At 35.7% G+C, this 22,512-nt stretch overlaps 2 protein-coding genes across 2 annotated transcripts in view; one reads left to right on the top strand and one right to left on the bottom strand.

Moving 5' to 3' along the window:
• LOC145676060 (uncharacterized) overlaps nt 1-22,512 on the bottom strand; it is a 1,660,834-nt gene that overhangs the window by 1,330,218 nt on the left and 308,104 nt on the right. The window lies entirely within an intron of this gene.
• On the top strand, nt 22,011-22,469 carry LOC145675121 (uncharacterized). The gene has a single exon (XM_081745491.1). The coding sequence runs from the start codon at nt 22,011-22,013 to the stop codon at nt 22,467-22,469; it is 459 nt and encodes a 152-aa protein (XP_081601617.1).

Raw genomic sequence — 22,512 nt, 5'->3', positions numbered from 1 at the left:
CTTCTATCCTCTGTATTCTCGGTCAGTGAATCGATGGGGCTTCTGCCTTGTTCATAAGAGAGCACAATGTAATTGGACAAGAACGTTCATAGTGAGAGGCCGACAATTCCAATTTTCAAGTTGAGTAGAAAGGATCTTTTATTATATTTTTTCCTCCCGAGAAATTGGCAATAGAAAGAAGGAAAGTAAGTAAAGCGTTGAGAACATTGTTTTTCACTTTATGTTATGGCAAACTGCAGTTTTTCAGTTAGTAAATATAAAAATAAAGCCAATGTATGTTTAGACAATTAATAGTATTGCATTTAAGACAGTTAAGACAAGAAGTGCATTTAAAATTCACTTTGTAATGGCCAGGGCCGTGCTGTGGGTGGAAGGCGAGCGGGGCGACGGCCCCGGGCGCCAAAGTAAGGAGGCGAAAAATTAAAGAGAAAAAAGGAAAAATATAGGAAAAATTGCTTGGAATATATGTTTGGGGACGCCGTCGTATACTCTCGCCCCGGGCGCTGGTTTTCCACGGCACGGCTCTGGTAATGGCTGAAATATACAATAAAATTAACTTACCGAAGTTTTTCTATTTTATATCCTATCCTAATCCTAAACCGAGCGAAGTAGCTCAAGTGGTAGAGCGTTGGCTTCGCATTCGGGAGGTCGTGGGTTCGAACCCCGCTGCCGACCATCCTGACTGAGGTTTTCCAGGGTTTCCCTCAGTCCTACCAGGCAAATGCCGGGATGGTACCTACTAAAACAGGCCCTGGCCGATACCTTCCCAAATCCTTTCCATTGTTATTGTTGTTGTTGTTGGATATCCAGTGTAAAATGGCCTCTGAGCTGTATCTGGTGATCGTTAAATAAATAAAATAAAATAAAATAAAACCTAATCCTAACTACATATAAAACTACATGAACTCACTCACTGACCGTGGCCCCTTGTAGCGTAGTCGTTAACGCTCTCGCCTTCTGTGCGAGCGGTCCCGGGTTCGATTCCCGGTCGGAAAAAGTGTAAAAACGCTTTTTTCACGCCAGCCACCCTGAATGAGGTTTCCGTGGGTTCTCCTCATTCAAATGCCGGTATGGTGCCTAAGTTATAGGTCCCAGACCGCTTCCTTCCTTCCCTTTCTCCGGATATTGTGCTTGCCGAGGGATGTCATCCCTCAAACGTGCCAGGCTAAATGACCATGGATGCCGAAAGCCCAGAAATCTAAATCCTAAATCACTCACTGACATAAAATAACGGGTACTTCCGGTTCACGTGGAAAGTTGAAATTCGGCATGATTGTAGTTTTCCGGAACTAATTTACAGGAAAATTGCAAAAAATTAATATTTTTAATTTTGGGGGGTTTCAAGGGGGAAGATGAAGAAATTCCTGTTATTTAATTGGATCTTTTTTGGACCTTAAATCTTATATTTTAAGTACTTTGAATCGGAATAAAAACTTGAAATTCGGTATGCTAGTATGTTTTCGTTAGCGTTACCTAAGTAAATCAACAAAAATAAAAATTTCTCACTTTAGAATGGTTTTATGGGGAACTGATAAATGTTTCCCATGTTATTTATATGGGACATATTCTAAATACACCTCAAAATGTTTAGGTACTTCCGGGCAGAATTAAAATGTTGAAATTTGATATGACTGTAGTCTTCTTGGACTAATCCGAGGGAGAATTACCAGAAGTGATTTTTTTAAGAGGTTTAAAAGGGAGATGAAGAAATATTATTTAAATGTGCGTTTTCTTGGGATACAAAACCTTATCTTTTAGATGGTTGAAATAGGAAAATAAACTTGAAATCCGGTAGAGTTGTAAGTTTAAGAGATATGAGTCTGTAGGCCCAGCAAACTTTGGTGTCTGGGGGCGAATCCCTCAGCTGGCCAAATTCAAAAAATATTAAAAGGAAACGCAGGAAATTCACTGCTGATGCAAAGGTTAATACATAAGAGATGCGAGATCGCAGGCCGATCAGACGCGTGCGTCTTGAGGCAGAACTCTCAGCTAGCCAAAGGCTAGTACAAATATAAAGCTGTAGGTATATGTTTGTTTATATGTTGTTTTCTATAGAAGTCAACACCGTTAGCCTGCTATACTTTTAGGTAAGTACATGAAAGAAACCGAAGGTTATTTAGAATTAGAATTCAAATTGTTGACTGTCAGATAGGGCCTACCTCGCTTACTATTTTTTTAAATCCCAAAACATCATGCGGAACTTAGGAAGAAAACTCAAGCATCTACCACATTTTGTATGGACCTACACGTAGGTAAAATCCACATATAAGCTTCTGCATTAGGCTGTTAGCTACATTGGACATTAACACACGTACGGTAGATAGCAATAATGAATATAAAACACAGTGCATATTGAAGTTATGACAAGTTTATTATGCATGAACTTAACAAAGGAATTAGGGAAGCTGTCCATCTTGAGCGTCTACTAAACTTACCAACATATAGAGATTACGTGCTAGAGTTCTTATCGTACATATTTATCCAAAAACTATGATTCAACAAATCTTTGACCAGAGGAATGGTCAAATATTGCTAGCTACAAGTGCAGATAAATATGCAGAAACTCGTAACTGTAATAACCATATGATGTGATCCAATACTGAGCTTAAGAGCGTATACTGAGTAATGAAACGTGAGTAGAAGGAACATAGTTAGAAAGAGATTGTGTTGCACAAGAATTAGCTGTTTGCCGAACTATTACGTGAGAGTGGTGTCTAAGCCAGTTCGTTTTAAGAGGTATTTCACGTAACCATTTACATTAACCAAACCTCCGTTATAAACTCTCATTTTCCAACCTTCTATTAAACGTGCGATGCATAACGAGAAGAATGCCTCTGCCTCTTAATACTAATACTAGTAACAGTTTCTGTAGAAGTGTGATAACAGTTTTCTTATCTTATATATCGATTCAAAACGAAGTTTCCGTCCCGCTTATGAGGAGCTTTTAATAAGCTGTTGTCACAAAATGTTGATTTTTTATGTTTCAGTTGTGGCAGAATTACTGTCTCAGTCGCTTTGAAACTACCACTGAAAACGACTGCCAGAAAATTATAATGAAGTGTTCATAAAGATTAATTTTGTCTGTTTAATTAGAAGTTTATTATCTATGTATGATAATCAGAAACTTCTTTTTAAATCTTTATAATGGTAAATTATTAACCTAAGTTAAAAGAAGAAAGTTTCACTTTGCCATAAAATGCAATGGAAAAATAAAAAAACTGAAGTTTTCACATGTGGAGTTTTTTTTTTTTTGAAAAAATTGCAATTTCATGAAGTGTACATGAAGTATATAAATCTTAATAACAGAAGACAAACCTCTGTCAGTCAGAGGATCATGCTAATTCCTAATAGTAAACAGTTACTGTAATTCCTAATAGTAAACAGTCACTGTAATTCCTAATAATAAACAATCAAACTAATTTCTAATAGTAAACAGTCACGCTAATTCCTAATAGTAAACAGTCACACTAACTCCTAATAGTAAACAGTCACACTAACTCCTAATAATAAACAATCAAACTAATTTCTAATAGTAAACAGTCACGCTAATTCCTAATAGTAAACAGTCACACTAACTCCTAATAATAAACAGTCACACTAACTCCTAATAATAAACAGTCACACTAACTCCTAATAATAAACAGTCACACTAACTCCTAATAATAAACAGTCACACTAACTTCTAATAATAAAGTCACACTAATTCCTAATAACAAAGTCACACTAATTCCTAAGAGTAAACAGTCAAACTAATTCTTAACAGTAAACAGTCATGCTAATCCCTAGTAGTAAACAGTCACGCTAATTTCTAATACTAAACAGTCACGCTAATTCCTAATAGTATAGTCATGCTAATTCCTAATAATAAACAGTCACACTAATTCCTAATAATAAACAATCACGCTAATGTCTAAGAGTAAACTGGGAAATTTGGGGTAAAATAGGGCAATGTTCCTTTTAAAAATGCCGTTTTTAAAATTTCGCCAGCCACTGGAACAGCCCTGCCTAAAGGTACCAGACTATAATCTATCTTGAAACATACTATGGTACATAGTCAATCAAGTTTTATTGCAGTTGTTACTAAAGAAAAGAATGTTTTTTTCAGTCCTGTTTGACAATACCAAATTTCATACATTATTAGGGAAAAAGTAGGATATAAAATAAAAAATACTCAGTACTATTCGTCTTACTAATGTGGTTCATACGTCTTTCTCTTTAGAATGAGACAAGGTTTCGAATGTTACCATGAGAATGTATTCATAATATACGGAAAAAGGCAAATTTGGAATACGTATTAAATTTTCCCTCAAAAATTCCCTCTTTGAAAATTTTGGCTCCTTTGGAGCAGCTCCAGCTACTGGTAACAGACTAGTAGGTGTACCCGTTAATGAAATTCTGCTATAGATGCGATGAAATATGTATGCTATGTTGTTGTAGTGATAAGAAACTTTAAAATCCCGTAAGCGAAGAGTTCCGAAGATCTGAACATCGTAGATATTTGTACTCCAAAACTTGTCGACGTTCGTTAAAAGAAAAAAAGAGAAAAGCTGGAAATAAATATTCTTTACTAATTTTGACGCCATGTTGAAGACAAGTGCTGTTGAAACTTACCGTATACTTCGGGGATATGCTTCATCTCAAGATCAGTGTTTCTTTCAGAAAAAAATATTCCGGAGGTACAATTAGTACTTGGAGAAGCACTGCTGGTATTATTCTCTTATTATTATATTACAGACCTATTACTTTGGTCTCCTCCGGGGCCACTCGCAGAACTCCGGCAGGTCAGTGCTCCCCCAAAAGCATATCTGGAAGAAACACTGTCCAAGATGCATGTGAACACTGGTTTAAACGCTTTAAAAGTGGTGATTTCAATGTTAAAGACAAAGAATGGCGAAATCAACAGAAAAGGTTTGAAAATAAGCACTTATAAGCATTATTGCATGAAGATATGCGTCAAATTCAGAAACTATTTGTAGAAAAATTAAACGTTGTATAGCAAATAATTTCCGATCGTTTACAAACAATGGGAACTTTCTAGAGGAAGGAAAATAGGCACTACATTAATTAACTGAAAAACAAATGGGAAACAGGAGAATAATCACTGAACTCTTGCTTCAACGAGCACGAAAGCAAATTCTTTCTGCGTTCAATAGTGGCTGGTGATGAACAGTGGCTTTATTTTGAGAATCCTAAACGCACAAAATCATGAATTAGTTCAGGTCAACCATCAACGTAGAATGCAAGACCAAATCACTACAGAAAGAAGACGGGATCAGTAAGGTGTAGTTTAATATGAGCTTTTAAAATCCAATGAAACGGTTAATAGGGACCTCTATCGACAACAAATAATCAATTGAATGACGCTTTGATTGTAAAACAATCACAGTGATCCAGGAGAAATGAATTTTACTTCATGATAATGCATCAACACTCTCATAAAACCAGTTAAAGCTACGCTAAATTATCTTGCCTGGGAAGTATTACTCTAGCCGCCGAATTTACTAGATCTTGCGCCTCTATATTACCACTTGATCCGATTGATGGCTCGTGCGTTTTCTAAGCAGCACTTCTAAACGTATGAAGATGTGGAAAATTAGGCCTCTGAAATGTTTGCTTCTAAAAGTTTTATTTTGATGATATCGACAAATTACCTCAAAGATGGAGGAAATTTGTAACTAGCCATAGTTATTATTTTTTTAAAAGTACTTCTGATACGTCTCTTACAATTACCGTGTTTTCTTTGCTTACAAATTCCGAGTTAATAACCGATATATCTAGTATAGGGGAAAGTACCCAAATTTCTTTCCCCATTTGTTTTTCACTCCTGTTAGCACAATAATAGGTTTAGACTCGGGCGAGTGGTTAATTGCTGCGAGCTAGAATTTAATATCATACCGAAGTTAAGTAAATGATTTCTATTGTGGGATGTGAGCTAGTAACTTTTTTTCTTGGGCTGGAGGGTTTGTTAAACCGAGATAAACCTACATACGTGCATCCACACACACACATCACCAAGCCAGCATGAAAGAAAGAAGTCAAACAAAGTATGTGTTTAAACCTAGCAGAACTCATTTTCAGAATTTAAAAACTAAACCACGCATATCGTTTGTTCACGATTGTTCTCACAAAATTTTCGTTTGTTCAGGATTTATAAACAAATTATATCATAAAACAAAGTGGGCGGTGGCAACTTCACGTAGCAAAACTCATTTTTGGCAATCAAAAATAAACCATGCAGATAAGATTTCTGTATCTTCTGTATTTCTATTAGTATAACAAGTATAATGTGCTGGAAGGGAGTGCTTGTAAAATACAAATTTTTCACAACCAAAAACAATTGACCCATTTGAAGAACATTACTTTGCTCTGTACGTACTAGAAGATTTATGGAGGGCCTTGGGAACGGTAAATTTTATTTTAAGTGTCTTTGTTCTTAGAAATTCTTACAGGGTTAAACATAAATCTCTCAGAAGGTATGGACGTTCTTTCCATATCTCAAATGCTCAGATATCAAGAATGACAGCTGGAATCATATGAGTGAAGTAGTGAGAGTTGTATATATATTTGAAACTATTAACAATTGTCGATCCATTGCTGGATGAATGTCTTTTAAGTACTTTTTGACAATCATCCATCTTGGATAATTCGTTTTCAAGATATTCGAAGTGCAACATAATTTCGTCACACCATTTTTATGCTGTGTAGGTCGCTACATGTCAGAAGAGAATTATATCTATCTACGTATCTGTCTAGTATATCTGTCAGGTACACACACACACACACACACCACACACACACACACACATATATATATATATATATATATATATATATATATATACAGAGAGAGAGAGACCCGGTTGTTAAAAAATTAGAATAGCAAAACTGGTAATACACGTGTAAAGTCGTGAATCTAGTACCAATAAACAATATTGGTGTTTTATTTTAAGCACTGTTACTAACAAGGAAAGCTATCCAACTCCTCGACGAGTATCGCATTGAAACTTGCACAAGTGGAAGGACATGTTGAAAGATGGAAATATGCTTACTCTTACGATTCGCAATTTCGTTGGACAGGAAGTAGAATGATCCTCCCCCTATAGCCCCTGATAGTTTTGTACTTTGGTTCCATAATGAGACAACAATACCCCAGCGACTAAAGGGTCCCGACTTCGAATCCCGGCAGGGGTATGGTTGTCTGTGGATTTTAAAACCTTTATAGCAGTGCTAGAGGATACTCAAGACGGTCCGAAGTCCTTCGTTACTAAACGGGTCTAACAATACATTTGTTGTTCTTTTCTCATTATTACTAGTTTTGCTCATCATAATGCTCATATTAATAATACTAATCATACTACTACTACTACTACTACTACTACTACTAATAATAATAATAATAATAATAATAATAATAATAATCATACTAATAACAATAATAATCATCATACAAAGCCATTTTTGCGTTATAATTTCAGTGTGTCTCCATCCGGTAAACGTGCTCGTTAGAAACTTACGATCGTGTATCGTGTTCCATTTGACATCAATTTGCGTCAATGACGTACTAGAGATCCCAATCACCACCGACTGTTATCATCTTGAGTTTGCAATATTTGTCTTGCTGAAAAACAGGTTCCAGTGGATAACATTCTGGCATGTATGACCAGAGTACATAACTTTCAGGGGCTATGGGGGAACAATCATTCTACTTCCGGTTCGACGACGTTGCGAATCGTAAGAGTAAACATATTTCCATCTTTCAATATGTTCTTCCACTTATGCAAGTTTCAATGGGATGCTCGTCGAGGAGTTGGATAGCTTTCCTTGTAAGTGAAGAAGAAAATGTCGCTATGCTCCAACAATAAGCGTGGCTTCGTTTCAGTCAACCTTTAAGTAACGTAACTAACCTCTATCTTCGAACGCAATCTATATGGAAAATGCTTTTCGTTGTGGTGTTGCAGCGCTTGACATGAGACGTAATAATAATAATAATAATAATAATAATAATAATAATAATAATAATAATAATAATAATAATAATAATAATAATAATAATAGAAAGAAGGAAGTATATTGTTTTTAAAGATGATAATCCACGATATGTCTGCGTGTATAGCATGTATGTCAAGTGTTTTAAATTGTTAAAGGCTGCTACCGGCAGCGGCGGATCCAGAACGGACTTCTGGGGGGGGGGTCGTGGATTGTAATACTGCTACTTAGAGCTACATTTAAGAGCTCCAAACTCTGGGATGTGTTTTGTTTATATATAAAATAAGAAAGTTTCCTCCTCTGGGGGGGGGGGCGATCGCCTCGATCGCTCCCCTGGATCCGCCCCTGGCTACCGGTACTTTATAAATAAAATTAGTTAACGGTATAGAATATCTTCCCTATCTTTATTCTTCTAATTCCATTGATTTATTCTGGAAATTATATTATTATTATTATTATTATTATTATTATTATTATTATTATTATTATTATTATTATTATTATTATTATTAAATGAACTGAAATTTCAATGCTTTAATTTGTAATTTCTTCTTCAATTTTAATTAAACGATTTGAAGTTAATTTTCGTAATATGCTATTTTAGTATTTCACGATTCGATTTAATTAAACTTTAAATATAATACAAATTCGTTTGAATAAAGGAAGTGACATGTATCATAACTTTATTGAAGAAATAAATTCCGATACAAATCAACAGTGTAAAAGAAACAAAGATGGCACTAGTACTCATTACCGTTAATCCTTGAAGATTGTATGGACAAATGGCCAAACTCATCTAAAATTGTGGCTAAGTTTATAACCAACAGAATTTATAAGTAAAGCAAGCAGAACATTTCATAATTTTACTTTATTTATATAAATTAAATGAAATATTCTTCCTGATTTACGATGTTGATATATGAGAGCATCTTAGGTTAAGCTCAGTTATTTTAGACAGAATTGCATGCCAAAGAGAGGGCGTAACCCTCTAATGGCTGGGGTTAGTCTGTTTGATACGAAGTCAAGTATGATTATATAAACAAAAATAGATGATTAAAGAAATTTCCTAAACTTAATCCCTCACCTTTGCAAAAAAAAAAAAAAAAAAAAAAAAAAAAAAACAGAATTGTGAGAAATAAAATTGAACGATTTGACTAGATATTCATCTTATGCTTTAATTCTCCCTATGAACATAAAGATAAAAATGTTCTAGTTTATGATAATAATAAATAAATATCACTTAGTTCATTCACATATTAATCCTTAATCTATGTTCATTCAACTCTACCAGCTAAAAGAGAGTTGAGTTGATTTTAGTTTAGCGTCCCGTTCAGCAGCGAGGCTATATGAGACGTGGACCTACTGATTAACGTGGAATCCGAACCACATGAGCTCCCGCCGGGAATCGAACCCGGGTCTCCCACGCCAAAGGCGCGTACGCTAACCGCTTAGTCACGAGGGAGCTCCAGCTAAACGAGAGTGTGGCCCTCTAACAGGATACTATAGCCATCAAAAGAGGGTCCTCTAGCTGTCAGAAATCTTTTGCTGACACTATAGCCCCTATTGGCTAGCAAGAAAAAAATATTTAAAAAATATATAGAATTGGTTGTGCATAATTAAAGCTATTTCAAAATGTTAAGATCTGTTAATACCTAACTGAGGGATTTTATAAAGGAAGTCGCAACCTGATGGTTCAGTCGACTGTTTCACTATTTTTGTAATAATATTATTTGTTAAAAAATATAAATGAATGGATGGCTCGTTCCAACATGGACAAAACGGTCTGCTCTGCGGACGAAAGATTTGTTTTTACACGAATTTGAAAATTTAACAGAGGGATAGAGGCTCCTTACCTTACCACTTGGCGCTACAGCCCTGGGTGACCTTTCGCCTCTTCCACTATTTGCCTCCACTCTTCCCGATCTCTGCATGTTTTTTCATCCTCGAACCTTCAATTTTTCAAAATCACTTTCTACTCCGTCCAGCCAACTAGTTTTTGGCCTTCCTTTTCTTTTGCTGGAGTAAAGTCTTTCTTTCATGATTTTGTATGGCATCCTGTCCCTTTTCATGATTATAACAAACCCATTCCACTTTAGTTGATTAGATTTTATAAACCTTACTATATCCTGATTCTTTATTATGTCGTTTCTCTCTTCGTTAGTTCTGATTCTCCAGATTCCTTGTTCTTTAATTGGTCCGTAAAATTTCCTTACTATTCTTCTTTCGAAGGTTCTAAGATTTTTCTCAACTTCTATTGTCAGTGGCATTGGTACAAATCCCGGGAGAGGGGACGAGGGGGACATGCCCCCAATCTTGGATCTGCGGGACTGTCCCCCCCCCCCAATAATCTGACGCGCAAAGCGTTTTTTTGGGATAAGTGTGATGACTCGTGTCCGCCTGCCACAAAGTAATGGAAGATGAAATTGATTTCTATTTTCTATTTTCTTATATATATATATATATATATATATATATATATATATATATATATATATATATATATATATATATATATATATATATATTAGAATCGTATTCTGTAGTATTTCAAACTGAACTTCGTGCTTTAGTGCGTTTAGTAATCTCATCAATATGTATTAATTCCAATCCCGCTACATGGGCACAAATTGCAATAAATGCCAGAGGAGGATATGCCCCTCTCCTCATGCCGGAAAGTTATGTCAGCAATAGGTACGGGCACAAATTCTGGGGAAATTAGGGGACATGTCCCCTTAACATTGGAGTTGAAGGCTCTCCCAATAATCCGATTTGAAAAGTGCTTTTTGCATATAAGCGTGATGATTTGTGTCTGACTATCAAAAAGGAAAGTGAAATGAAGTTGGTTTCTCCTGGCTTTTCCATTTTTAATGACAATGAAAGTGTGCGATTGTCCATGACGTAACCTGATGTGAAATCTTATCTCCTCCTTACCCCTATAGGACCTAGCACACGAAGAGTATATAGACTATCCAATATCAGTAGAACCCATCTTTTCAGTAAATGCGCATTTCATCTATTTGTAGTATCAGCCTAGGCATCTACTCATGCTTCGTAAGCTAAATATATGGCCCATGGAACCCGGAGGTTCAATGTCGCGTTCACAAAAGCTCTCCACTGACTTCTATCCATCGCCAACTAAATCTAGTTTCTACTTTGTATTCCTATTTCTGCGAGATTCATCTTAATATTGTCCTCCGATCTGCGCCTTGATCTTCCTAATGGTATTTTTCGATTGGTCTTTCAGTCAAGACTTTGAAAGTATTTCTACTTTCTTCCATCTTAGCTACATGACCTGCCAACCTAAGCCTCCTAGACTTGTGACCCTAACATGTTTGGTAATCCGTATAAATTATGTAGTTTCTCACTGTGAAGTTTCGCCGTTCCTCTTCGGTCCGAATATTTGTCTCAGGATCTTGTTCTCAAATATTTTCAGTCTATGTTCTCTCAGAGTAAGCGACCATGTTTCGAAACCATACACAACAACAGGCATGATTACCATTTTATATGTTTTAAGCTTCAAATTCCTCGACAGAATTCGCGACGACAAGAGATTTTGAACTGAATAATAACACGAATTCCCTGTTTTTAGTCGACATTTAATTTCTTCGTGAATATAACTTTCGTCTGTTAATATTGATCCTAAATATTTGAAAATATCCTCTTTATCAAAAGTATTATTTAATATTTTAACGCATTCATAATTTGTCGTATTGCGGTTCCGACGCACTTCCATGTTTTTGGTTTTCTCTACATATACTTCTAAACCCACCTCCCTGCAAGCAAGCGTTTAATAAGACCTCTGCATTTCTTTCTATTGTTCTCCTATCATCCCCTATTAAATTTAGATCATCGTCGTACGTCATAACCTGGTGAATACTTACTGGTGAATACCGTTCAACTCTATGCCCTGGTTGCTATCTTTGATTTTCCTTATAGCGTATTCCAGGACAAAGTACAATAATAATAGCGACAAGGCATCTCCTTGTTTGAGGCCATTCTCAACGTGAAAGCTCGTGGACAAGGATTTTCCTACCCGGACTTTACTTTGGGATGCATTTAAACATGTCTTTATTAAACCTAATCTAATTAGCTTTTTCGGTATTCCAAATTCTGTAAGAACGTTGTACAATGTTTCTTTCCTAACCGAGTCGTAAGCGTTTCTAAAATCAATAAATAGTTGATCTTTTCGAGTATTTGGCAAATGGTAAATATTTGGTCGATAGTTGATAGATTTCGTCTAAAGCCGCACTGATAATTCCTAATAAATCCATATGCGTATGGAGTCAATCTTGCTAATAGAATGTTTGAAAGGATTTTATAGGATGTTGACAGAAAAGAAATGCCTCGATAATTATTAGTCAGTTTTGTCGTCTTTCTTGTGGGTGGGAACAATGATTGATTCTTTCCACTCTTGTGGTAATTCTTCCTTGTTCCATGTAAGGAGAATGAGTTTGTGTATCTTGTTGCACAATTTTTCGCCTCCAGCTAAAATTTACTCAGCCGAAATTTCATCTACACCCGGAGATTTGTGTTCCTTTAATTTCTTTATAGCGATTTCTATTTATATTCGGTTGGGTTCTGGAATATACGGTTCTGCGGTGTGTATCTCCTTTTCACCACGCACATTAGTTTTTGGCTACGTGTTAAGCAAATCGTCAAAGAAATCTTTCCATCTATTTAAAATGCTGTCTGTATCATTGTGATCTGTTCCGTCAGCTTGCCTTAATATAAGCACGAGGTTGATAGTCTTTCTTAAATCCGTTGATCCCTTTATACATGTCCCGAATGTTTTTATTTTTACTATTATCTTCGAGTTCCTTCATTTTAGCTTCCAAAAATCGCGTTTCTTTGTTCTAAAAGTTTGGGAAGTTTCCCGCTTGATGTCTACGAAGTTTTGTGTAGTTATTTTATTCGGATTTTGTAGCCAACGTAATTTTGCCTGTTTTCTCTTCTCTGCTAGTTTAATGCATTCCTGGTCGAACCATGGTTTGTTTCTAGGTATTTCCACGTGTCCGAAGTTTTCTTTTGATAGAGGATTCTTCGTAAGCAAAGAAAAGAATTCAATTGTTGAAATATTTTTCTTCATAATCTTGAGGTTACATCTGTTAACTAAAGAGTATATGACATGCTTCAGATTTCTGTAACGATTCCTGTAATGTTATTGAGACTGTCATCATTTTGCTCAAATAAGAGTATTGTTGCATCATGCGTAATTGATATTATTTCTTCGTAGTTTTGGGGGTCATTATGTATATTATTAAAAACAATTTTAAGGTAAATCTTTGTGGATACCTAATTAGAAACATACCAATTATAAATAAGCATGTATTCAGATTTCAGAATGTGTTCACGGTAGTGATTTGTAATACTGATATGTACTACTACTTTATCTACATCGCCTAATATATAATATGCTCTACAACAGGTTCACCTCAGATTCATCTACCGTAATATGAGTTTTATCTCCCTTTTCTAGAATAAGCCTCAAATCTGTCCACCTCTCAATGTTGAAGACAACCAATGGCGTATTTAGGATTTTGTTTCGAGGGGCTATGCCCAACACAGGGAAGGATGTGATCAATTGCCCACCTGAGTCTGAGAATTAAATATGCAGTATTTTAATTTATGCATAAATTGAAGTTATAATTGCAAGAATTGCAGACCGATAAATCCTATATGATATGATACAAAAAGATTACGAGTGAATCTAACCCTTTATTCTATTCCTACAAGAAAAAGGAAGCATCCTCTTGGCCTACCTAATTTCCCGGGCTAATTATTCTCCTATTTTGATTTTCTTTAATTCAAACACTTCCTTCTTTTAAAACGCTTCCTTCCTTTTTTTTTACTTTGTTATAATAACTAAAGTCCCGTCATGTTGATATCCGCGCAAGTTGGTGTGGAACACCAGTTTCGCTTGTTAACTTCTCTTAGTTTTGGTGTTACTGATGATAGCTGACTTGAATCACAACTGACAACGGTCGATAAAGAATGACAGGCGAAACGGAAGATAGTAACATCAAGAAAAAGAAACAGAAAAGTAGAAAGTACGAAAGAAAGAACAAAAGGACGCAGTTCTTACATGGAATGAAATTTGACAAATACAGTATTATTTCTGAACAAAGAGCATAAGAAAATGGAAAGTCAATGACATTCTTAGAAATGGTAAGAAGGATTATTGTTGTACGTTGAATGCGAAAAACTAACAAATTTATTTCGGGGGAGCTTCAGCCTGATACTCCCTGCCCCTAAATACGCCACTGAAGACAATTCTGCTCTCCTGATCCTCCACAGCATTGTTTTCAACTTCATAAATATTTTGAACATCGCTTATATATATATATAATCATATGGGAATGGTCTTACGTGTCGCCCCCAATGTTGAAGACAGATTTGCGCCGATGGTCAGTGGCCATGTTTCCGAGCCATATGTTACTACCGATCTTACTAAAGTTTTACATATTCTCATGTTTAAGTGGCATGCTTTGTTGCCCAGTTCTATTCTTTCCTTTACTGTGTCTTTTATGGAATTCTTAACTGTGATTGTCAAAAGATAGAGGCTCCGGACATAAAAATTATGTAATATAATATAAAGGCTATGACAAACTAAATTAGATCTAAAAGTAAAATTTAAAATTAAAATTGAAATAATTAAAGAACATGACGCTCCAATACTTAACAAGCCGATCGCTATCTTGATTCCCCTCTTTGGAAATGCTAGGCAATTACTGAAAGCCGTTGTGATAGAATTTTTTTTTTTTATTTTAGATACTTTATCTTATAACGTTGATTGTTGTATTATTGCACACGCGCATGCTATTTTTTAAAACTGTACAGGTATTGCTAAGAAGTTCGTAGAAATTTTAGCGAATTAACTATTTCAAATACAAATTGAAGTTCATATAATAGGAAAAGAGTATCGAACTCTAAGGTAAAATAGTTCCATTTTTATCCTAGAATATTATGCAACCCTGCAAAGAAATGTGTAGTGCTGGTTGTAAGAAAAATAAGAGGCTCGATGGGAATCCCATATAATACAGGGCAAATATCTTAGTGCATCACGGCAATTCTTAATAGTTAACAATCATGCTATCAGATATCGCCACGTGCGCAATCACGTACCTACCTGATGCTAATAGATGTCACAACCTGCGAAGTTCTTGAATAGCTGCATAATAATATATGACAGTAGCGGATCTTGCCCGAGGCTGAGGGGAGTCTAGGCCTTCCAGTTTTTTTCAATGACAAAAATAATTGAGCCTATTATCTATATAGTTTTGAACAAGGGCACCTATCCTGGGGAGGCCGTGGACCCCCCCAAAGCTCATGTGGCCCCCATGTATTTTTATGAAAATTATTTTGAATACGTATTTGTTATTGTCATACGTATTGTTATATGTATTTTTTATGAATGCCCCCCCCCCAAAAAAAGTTACAGAGAAATCGGCGCCCTTGGTTTTGAAAGTTTACAGCGAGTGTCGCCTTTTATTCTTTATTGGAAAATTTATGAAAAATTAGATATATTTTCAGTTGCAGTTTTTCTGTCATGCAATATGTAAAATAATACTTGAAGTCCATAATGTCAACGTTCATTCTAGGCATAATATTCATCGGGAGAGAGTTAAGTTGGAATCTTCTGCAGGACCCATGAGAATTGTAACTCAACTTGTAAACGCAGGCAATCAACGAATTAGGTCTTGAATGGATCACGATTATGTATCGTGTCACTGTATGCTGGTAGTAAAATCAAAAGAAAATAAAAACAAAACCCAATAAAGATGTGTGCTTTCTCTTATTTTACAAGAGAAACAAAAATTAATTGTTACAATTTCTTGCTATTACTTTCGAAGTTTTGCTGAATAATACATATTATTCGTAATCGGAAAAATGAGTATTCATATAATTAATATTCATGTTCCTCATATTCACGAAATTGTCACTTCTTTGCGTGTTTTCTGCCATATTTTTTTTTTTACACGAAGAGAAGGAGTTGATTGAGTTGATTTTGAGTTTAACGTCCCGTTCAGCAACGAGGCTATATGAGACGTGGACCTACTGATTAACATGGAATCCGAACCACATGAGCTACCGCCGAAAATTGAATCCGGGTCTCCCACGCCAAAGATGCGTATGCTAACCGCTTAGCCAAGAAGGAGCTCCATGAAAAAAAAGTATTTGAATTGAAGAACTAATTCAAAAACCCAGAAAAATCTTTTTTTAAAAAATGACATTTGAGATACATTCATATGGTAGAGCAATTTCTCTTTGACTAGCTCATCTGGTAGAATTATTCAACTGTTCAAACAACAGTTAAGATGGGAAATATACATGAAGGGGATATAAAATTATTTGCGTAAAGTCATGATATACCTATCATGTAGGGGTTCTAGCTGCCCCCCAGTTTTTACCTTTAGATCCGCCACTGATATGTGGTAAGTAGTTTGGGGTGGTTGGTGAGCGAACTCAAAAAGCAAATAAATAAATTGTAAAATGTGATCAATTAGGGCTTCTAATTAAGCATTATTTTTAATCTATAGTGTACAATGGGCCGGAAGCTTTGGTGCAATTATTATATCGTATAAATTTTTCCTTCGCCCCCAATTCTCCAGCTAATATTGGCTCTAACACAATACTAAAAGTAGACATTTTTACCCAAGATGCTCTCGAAACACTAGTATGGAAACAAGGTACGCGTTAAAATTAACTGTTCTAAGGGGGTTTATCCAAAATCATGGTTTGTTATTAGGGCCATAAGCGATTAGATTTAATTTTCAGTTTACCTACAGATTTGAACCTACAGCTTAACCTAGAATGTGAACCACATGAGCTCCCGCTGGATATCGAGCCTGGGTCTACTACGCCGAAGACGCGTACGCTAACCGCTTAGCCACGAGGAAGCTCAACACGTAAGTCAAAACTACCCTAGGACTGCACCTTCCAAACGAAAGTTTTCGTATTGCAGTTGCACTTCGCCTAGGAGTAGACATCTGTGAATCACACAACTGCTCTAAATGTGGTGCATCAGTCAAGCAGAATGGTCTACACGGTCTGTCTTGCATAAGTAGCTCCGGAAGACATATGAGGCATTCGAACGTGAATGACATTATCTGGAGAGCACTCACATCGGCGGAAGTTCCATCTGTTCGTGAACCTGTGGGGTGTAACAGGGTGTCCCGACAAAACGTACCAGCGACAAAACGTACCACTTGAATTTTCGCGACAGAACGTACCACTTTTGATGACCTGTCATAAATGACAACCTGTCATGGATTAATTAAATCATTTCTGATATGTATTCCACGACAAAACGTACCACTTATATAAATTACAACCTGTCATGGACTAATTAAAACATTTCAGATATTTAATCCGCGACAAAACGTACCACTTCAAGGAAAAAGTTGACCTTGAGTGAGTGCAGGCTGGAAAGGAATAAAACCCCGTGTACACCATAAAAGATCTTGTATGTACAAGATCTTGTAGCTGTCATAAAAAAATCTTGAAACCCTACCATATTTCCCCGTGTACACACAGTCTTGAAAGGGTCATAAAACATTTTTTCCATCTTGCAAGAAGTTCAACAGTGTCCAACTTTTTGGGCCGTCTTGCTTGCTACCTGCTATCGCCCTCCCGCTGACATAAAAGAAAATCCAGTTGCGCCGCTTCCGAAACAACGGTTTCTTTTGGGCTGGAGGGGGAAGAGTCAAAATACACATTTTTACGACTGCCAGGGAAAACAAGTGTCTCTTCTTTTGTTAACAGCTCGGTTCCATGAATGTAGGCATCGAAATAATTTAGCTTCCTCACAGATATCAAAATAGCATACTGAATTCAGGATGGTACTGCAAGCTAAATTCTGTAATCATAGCAGCTTTAATCGAAGTTATTATCTTTCACAATTACTAATTTTCATAATAATAATAATAATAATAATAATAATAATAATAATAATAATAATAATAATAATAATAATAATAATAATAATAATAATAATAATAATGTTTTTTCCGATAAACTGATTGTCACCAAATAATATTATATATATATATATATATATATATATATGATGGATTAAATGGAAATTTGAACCGATGTACATAGTTTTCAGGGTTGTACTTGAGCAGAAATCCTTAGGTTTTGCAATTATTCTAATTATGCCTATATTTTGATTGTAGATAGAAACTGCGGTGGCTCAGTGGTAGAGCGTTCACCTCCGTTTCTTGGGGTATCTGGTTCGATCCCAGCTCGCGCCGTGTGGACTTTGTGGTGGACAAACCCCATGCTCCTGGGTTTTCTCGGGGTTCTCCCGTTTCCTCCCACTTTTTTCATTCCACCATTTCATTCATATCTCATCACCGTCTCCTTTAGAATAACCGGCATAACCGTGGGACGTAAAACTTAAAGATTTCATTTCATTTTTTCGCAATAATTCTGTAAGAAGAATAACTCTTTCTTTTAGTTTTATCATAAATTTTAGATGTTATTCTACTTGTTCTTCTTGGAAAAATAACTAGATACTATTCTCTTATTAGCAGCGTTATTCACATCTATATCAGTAAAAATGAATGTGATTAAAGAAAAAAAAAGATAGCTAACTGCATAGAAATTGAAAATTGACTGACTCAGTTGCAAGTAAACCGTTTGACATTATAGCTGAAACAAAGATAAAACAAACTTCGGTCTAGTATCAAGTCATTTCAATTGTATTGTTTTCCAGTAGTTCACCTCCAACATGCTAAAGCTCGCAGTCAGGGGCGGTTTTAGGATTTTAATTTTGGGTAGGTCCGCTCCTCGCGTATGGATACATATGCACATTCGATTGATTAATGACAATAGGAAATTACTTTTACAGTAGTTGTTGATGCTGTTTATTAAATAATTATTTAAAATACCATTAATAGAAAAAGTGAAAATATATTTACTTTTTACTATATCTTTTAGTGTTTATATATTTTCAGTTTTATATATTTTTGGGTAGCCCCGTGTCTACCCGCTAAAACCGCCACTGCTCGCAGTACGTAAAAGGTTCCACAGTTCACAGCCTCAAGACATGTTTGGCCATATATTAAGCAAACAATGCAAAAGGATGCGTAAGACGGCCCTGATCCCCCATTATCTGACCCTATGATTTGATTGAAACTACAAAAAAACATACAGGTATTTTGATATTAATATTGATATTTTGTATTGTTGCTATTTACATTGACAATATAAATATGAAAATCAAAGTATATATGATACTATTGCATATAGTATAGAATTATGTGTACACTGAGAAAAATCCGTTATTCGGACAGCGGTATGTTGTACAAATATATGGAATCCTTACGATTAGTACGGAAATCTGTACGAAGCATACGTTATCCATATACTACATAGTTACTGCCTTTTTCTCATTTAGACATTATATCATGTCGCTGCAGGGTGTCTGACATCTAACAAACTTCCGTATACTACACATGTATACGTATATTATATACGTCAGCTATATATTTCATACATCCATCTGTATGTGAGATTCTGACCGCCTATGGACAGTTGTTTCTTTCATCATGAGTGACGTCATTGAACAAAGAACAACTTTCGTCAGTCATTCGTAAGTAGTTGAAATAAGAATGACTGTCATTGATCCTCAACTCTGGTAAAAGAGTGGAGTGAATACCATGGCCATAACGACGTCTTATCCAATCCCTCACCCATAGTCGCTTCCTACCATTCCTAGCAGCAGCATAATTACATGCTACAAGTACGGTAGGTATAAGAACAAAAAAAACAAATTGCTCTTCCACTCCAAGTGTACTAGCAGCGTGCTCCATGTTACACGTACAATAAACTGCACTGTACTGAAACTGGGAATTGAAGAAACAAAGACTCTACGCGGTAGGAAAGAAGCATGGAAACATCCTTTCTTTTCCTTCGGGACAGATGGCCTAAATCTACACAAAGGTTGCTCTTTTATATATTCCGATGCACATTTCTGAGGATCCATTTCGCTACAGATGAAAGAAAGTATGCAGACATGAATGAGTGAAAAAAAATGTTCGCGCCAAAAGAAAAAGGCCAAGGATACAAAATCTTGACACTGACTTCACAAACAATAAAATATCAATATACAGCAATTAATAGGGTCTATAAATAAAATGAAAGCTATATGCACAAACACATCATTTTGATCACTCGTGAAGTTAATGATGTGATAAATTAACAACTTACGTCAGGAATTTTATGACACTTTTGGTTTCCTCTTGCGAGAGACGTGGCCATATGAATATGTGTGTCAAAAGAATATAATTTCTGCTGTCATCGAAATAGCATATTGAATTCATCACGGTACTTCAAGCTAAATTCTGTAATCACAATAAATTTTAATCGAAGTTATCATTTCTCATAAGTCATTGTTCAACATTCATCAAAATAGGAAATAAGTAGCAAATAGGAAGTTCAGCTGTTAGTATTTCAAAACTAATAATAATAATAATAATAATAATAATAATAATAATAATAATAATAATAATAATAATAATAATAATAATAATAATAATAATAATGGGCTTCTAAGAATGGAGTCAACAGATTTTGGTGAATTGGCCTCCGAATCTATATGGTCAATAATAATAGTAATAATATAATAGTTGTAGTAGTAGTAGTTCATATTTCTAAAGCTTATATTTCATCTACAAGTGTTTTTCTTATTAGGTATATTGTACGTATAACGAATAACCTATCTCCTTTTGCTTTCCTGGTGGGAATTGACCCCTTTTCATTTTCTGTTGCGAATTATCCGTGACCCGGTTATATATATATATATATATATATATATATATATATATATATATATATATATATATATATATATATATATATATATATATATTGCCCACTAGCCCGGTCAATGAAGGGAAAATGTCAGAACAAATTTGTAGCAAGATGAATTATCTACCAATCGTTAGCACACATGTAAAGGTATAATTTCTCAAAATTCTCCTAAATTCTCCCCGATGCTTATCCCGCTATTCTCCTAAACACCCCTGTGAAGCGTTTATGGCATCACTCATATCTTCGTTACTATATACCCTAGCGCGTTCACTCTTTTTTCCCCCCTAAGATTACGTAGTACAAATACGATTCAGTACAATTTATAGCTGGAAGTAACTGGTTAGGGGATATTTGTAAAAATCGAGACCCCCTCCCTCTGGAAGCGTTTACGGTATCACTCATATTTTCGTTATCGTACAGTCTGGCTTGTTTGTTCGTTTTTCATTTTATTTCTAAGACTACTTCTACAAAGAAGGTTCACTAAGATTTTTAACATGGAGTAACGGTTTGGGAGATATTTGTAAGATGAATCGTGAAAACACCTGCCCGCATCGTGAAACACGGGCCAACAGAGCTGGCATGGCGTAACAACTGACTCGTTATCCCATCCCCCTTCTCTGATATTACACTTGTCTCACTTTTAGATGTGATTTAATTAATGGATAGAATAGAAACGTTCGTAATATAATATCATCTTTTGATGTTAAAATATACTTTCAAAAGTAATCAAACACAAGCAGGTTTCTAATCCTGAGAGAAATCCATATTCCATGAGGAGTAAAATATATAAATTAGTCCCTAACGGAGCGCTTGTTTAAAGGCTGTAGGAAAAAGATATATATAAAACTTCTTTCAAAAGGAAGATTCTGGGTGCGTTCGCCACTCCTCAGTGCCTCCTCTAGAAGGGTGGCAGTACGTATGAAGAAACCAACATCAATCCGGTAGTCTTTGCTTTATTACCCAACAAAAATTAAGAAATATATGTTCGTTTGTTTCGACTCATCCTTCAGTCTGTTCCGGAGTGGAAACCAGAAATAGTGAACGTGGATTTTGAATCGTCGGCAATATCTGCGCTTCGCCAAGTATTTCCTGCGACAGAAATCAGTGGATGTTTCTTTCATTTTAAGAAATGCCTTTGGCGGAAAGTTCAGGAGATAGGACTTTCGGTGGAGTATCGACAGAATAAGGAAATATGTTTGTATATACGCATGTGTGCGGCTCTGGCCTTCTTAAAACCAGAGGAAGTGTACGATGGCTGGCTGGAAATACACTCAGAAGCCCCAGAATCAACGAAGCTAACTCTTTTCTTCGATTACTTTGTAAATAATTGGTTGGAAAACGAGGACATTCCAGTAACAATGTGGAATTGTAATAATAAACGACACCGAACTACAAATGCCGTAGAGGGTTGGAACAACCGGCTAAACACACTATTAGGAAGACCAAACCCGCGCGTTAAAGACGTCATTATTTGTTTGAGAGAAGAAGCCGAGAGATCACACTGTGCATTTTTGAGGTCAGAGTTAAACATTCGAAGCTCCAAGAGGAAGAAGAAGTACATAAAGTATGATGAAAGCCTTGAAAGAACAGTGAAGCGCCACTATGAAGAAAATGGTAGTCTAAGATCTTGCTTAAAGGCAATAGCTTACATACAGAAACTGGAATAAACTACAAGAATCTTCTAAAATGACAAGAGACCAAAATGTTCTT

Source organism: Thermobia domestica, chromosome 18 (assembly GCF_964235325.1).
Source record: "Thermobia domestica chromosome 18, izTheDome1.hap1.1, whole genome shotgun sequence".
Taxonomy (NCBI): Eukaryota; Metazoa; Arthropoda; class Insecta; order Zygentoma; family Lepismatidae; genus Thermobia; species Thermobia domestica.
This window is presented reverse-complemented; position numbering and strand designations above follow the sequence as displayed.

Bases quoted from the DNA above. Each gene is read 5' to 3' on its own strand.
- LOC145675121 (XM_081745491.1), top strand. From the start codon at position 22,011: ATGTGTGCGGCTCTGGCCTTCTTAAAACCAGAGGAAGTGTACGATGGC.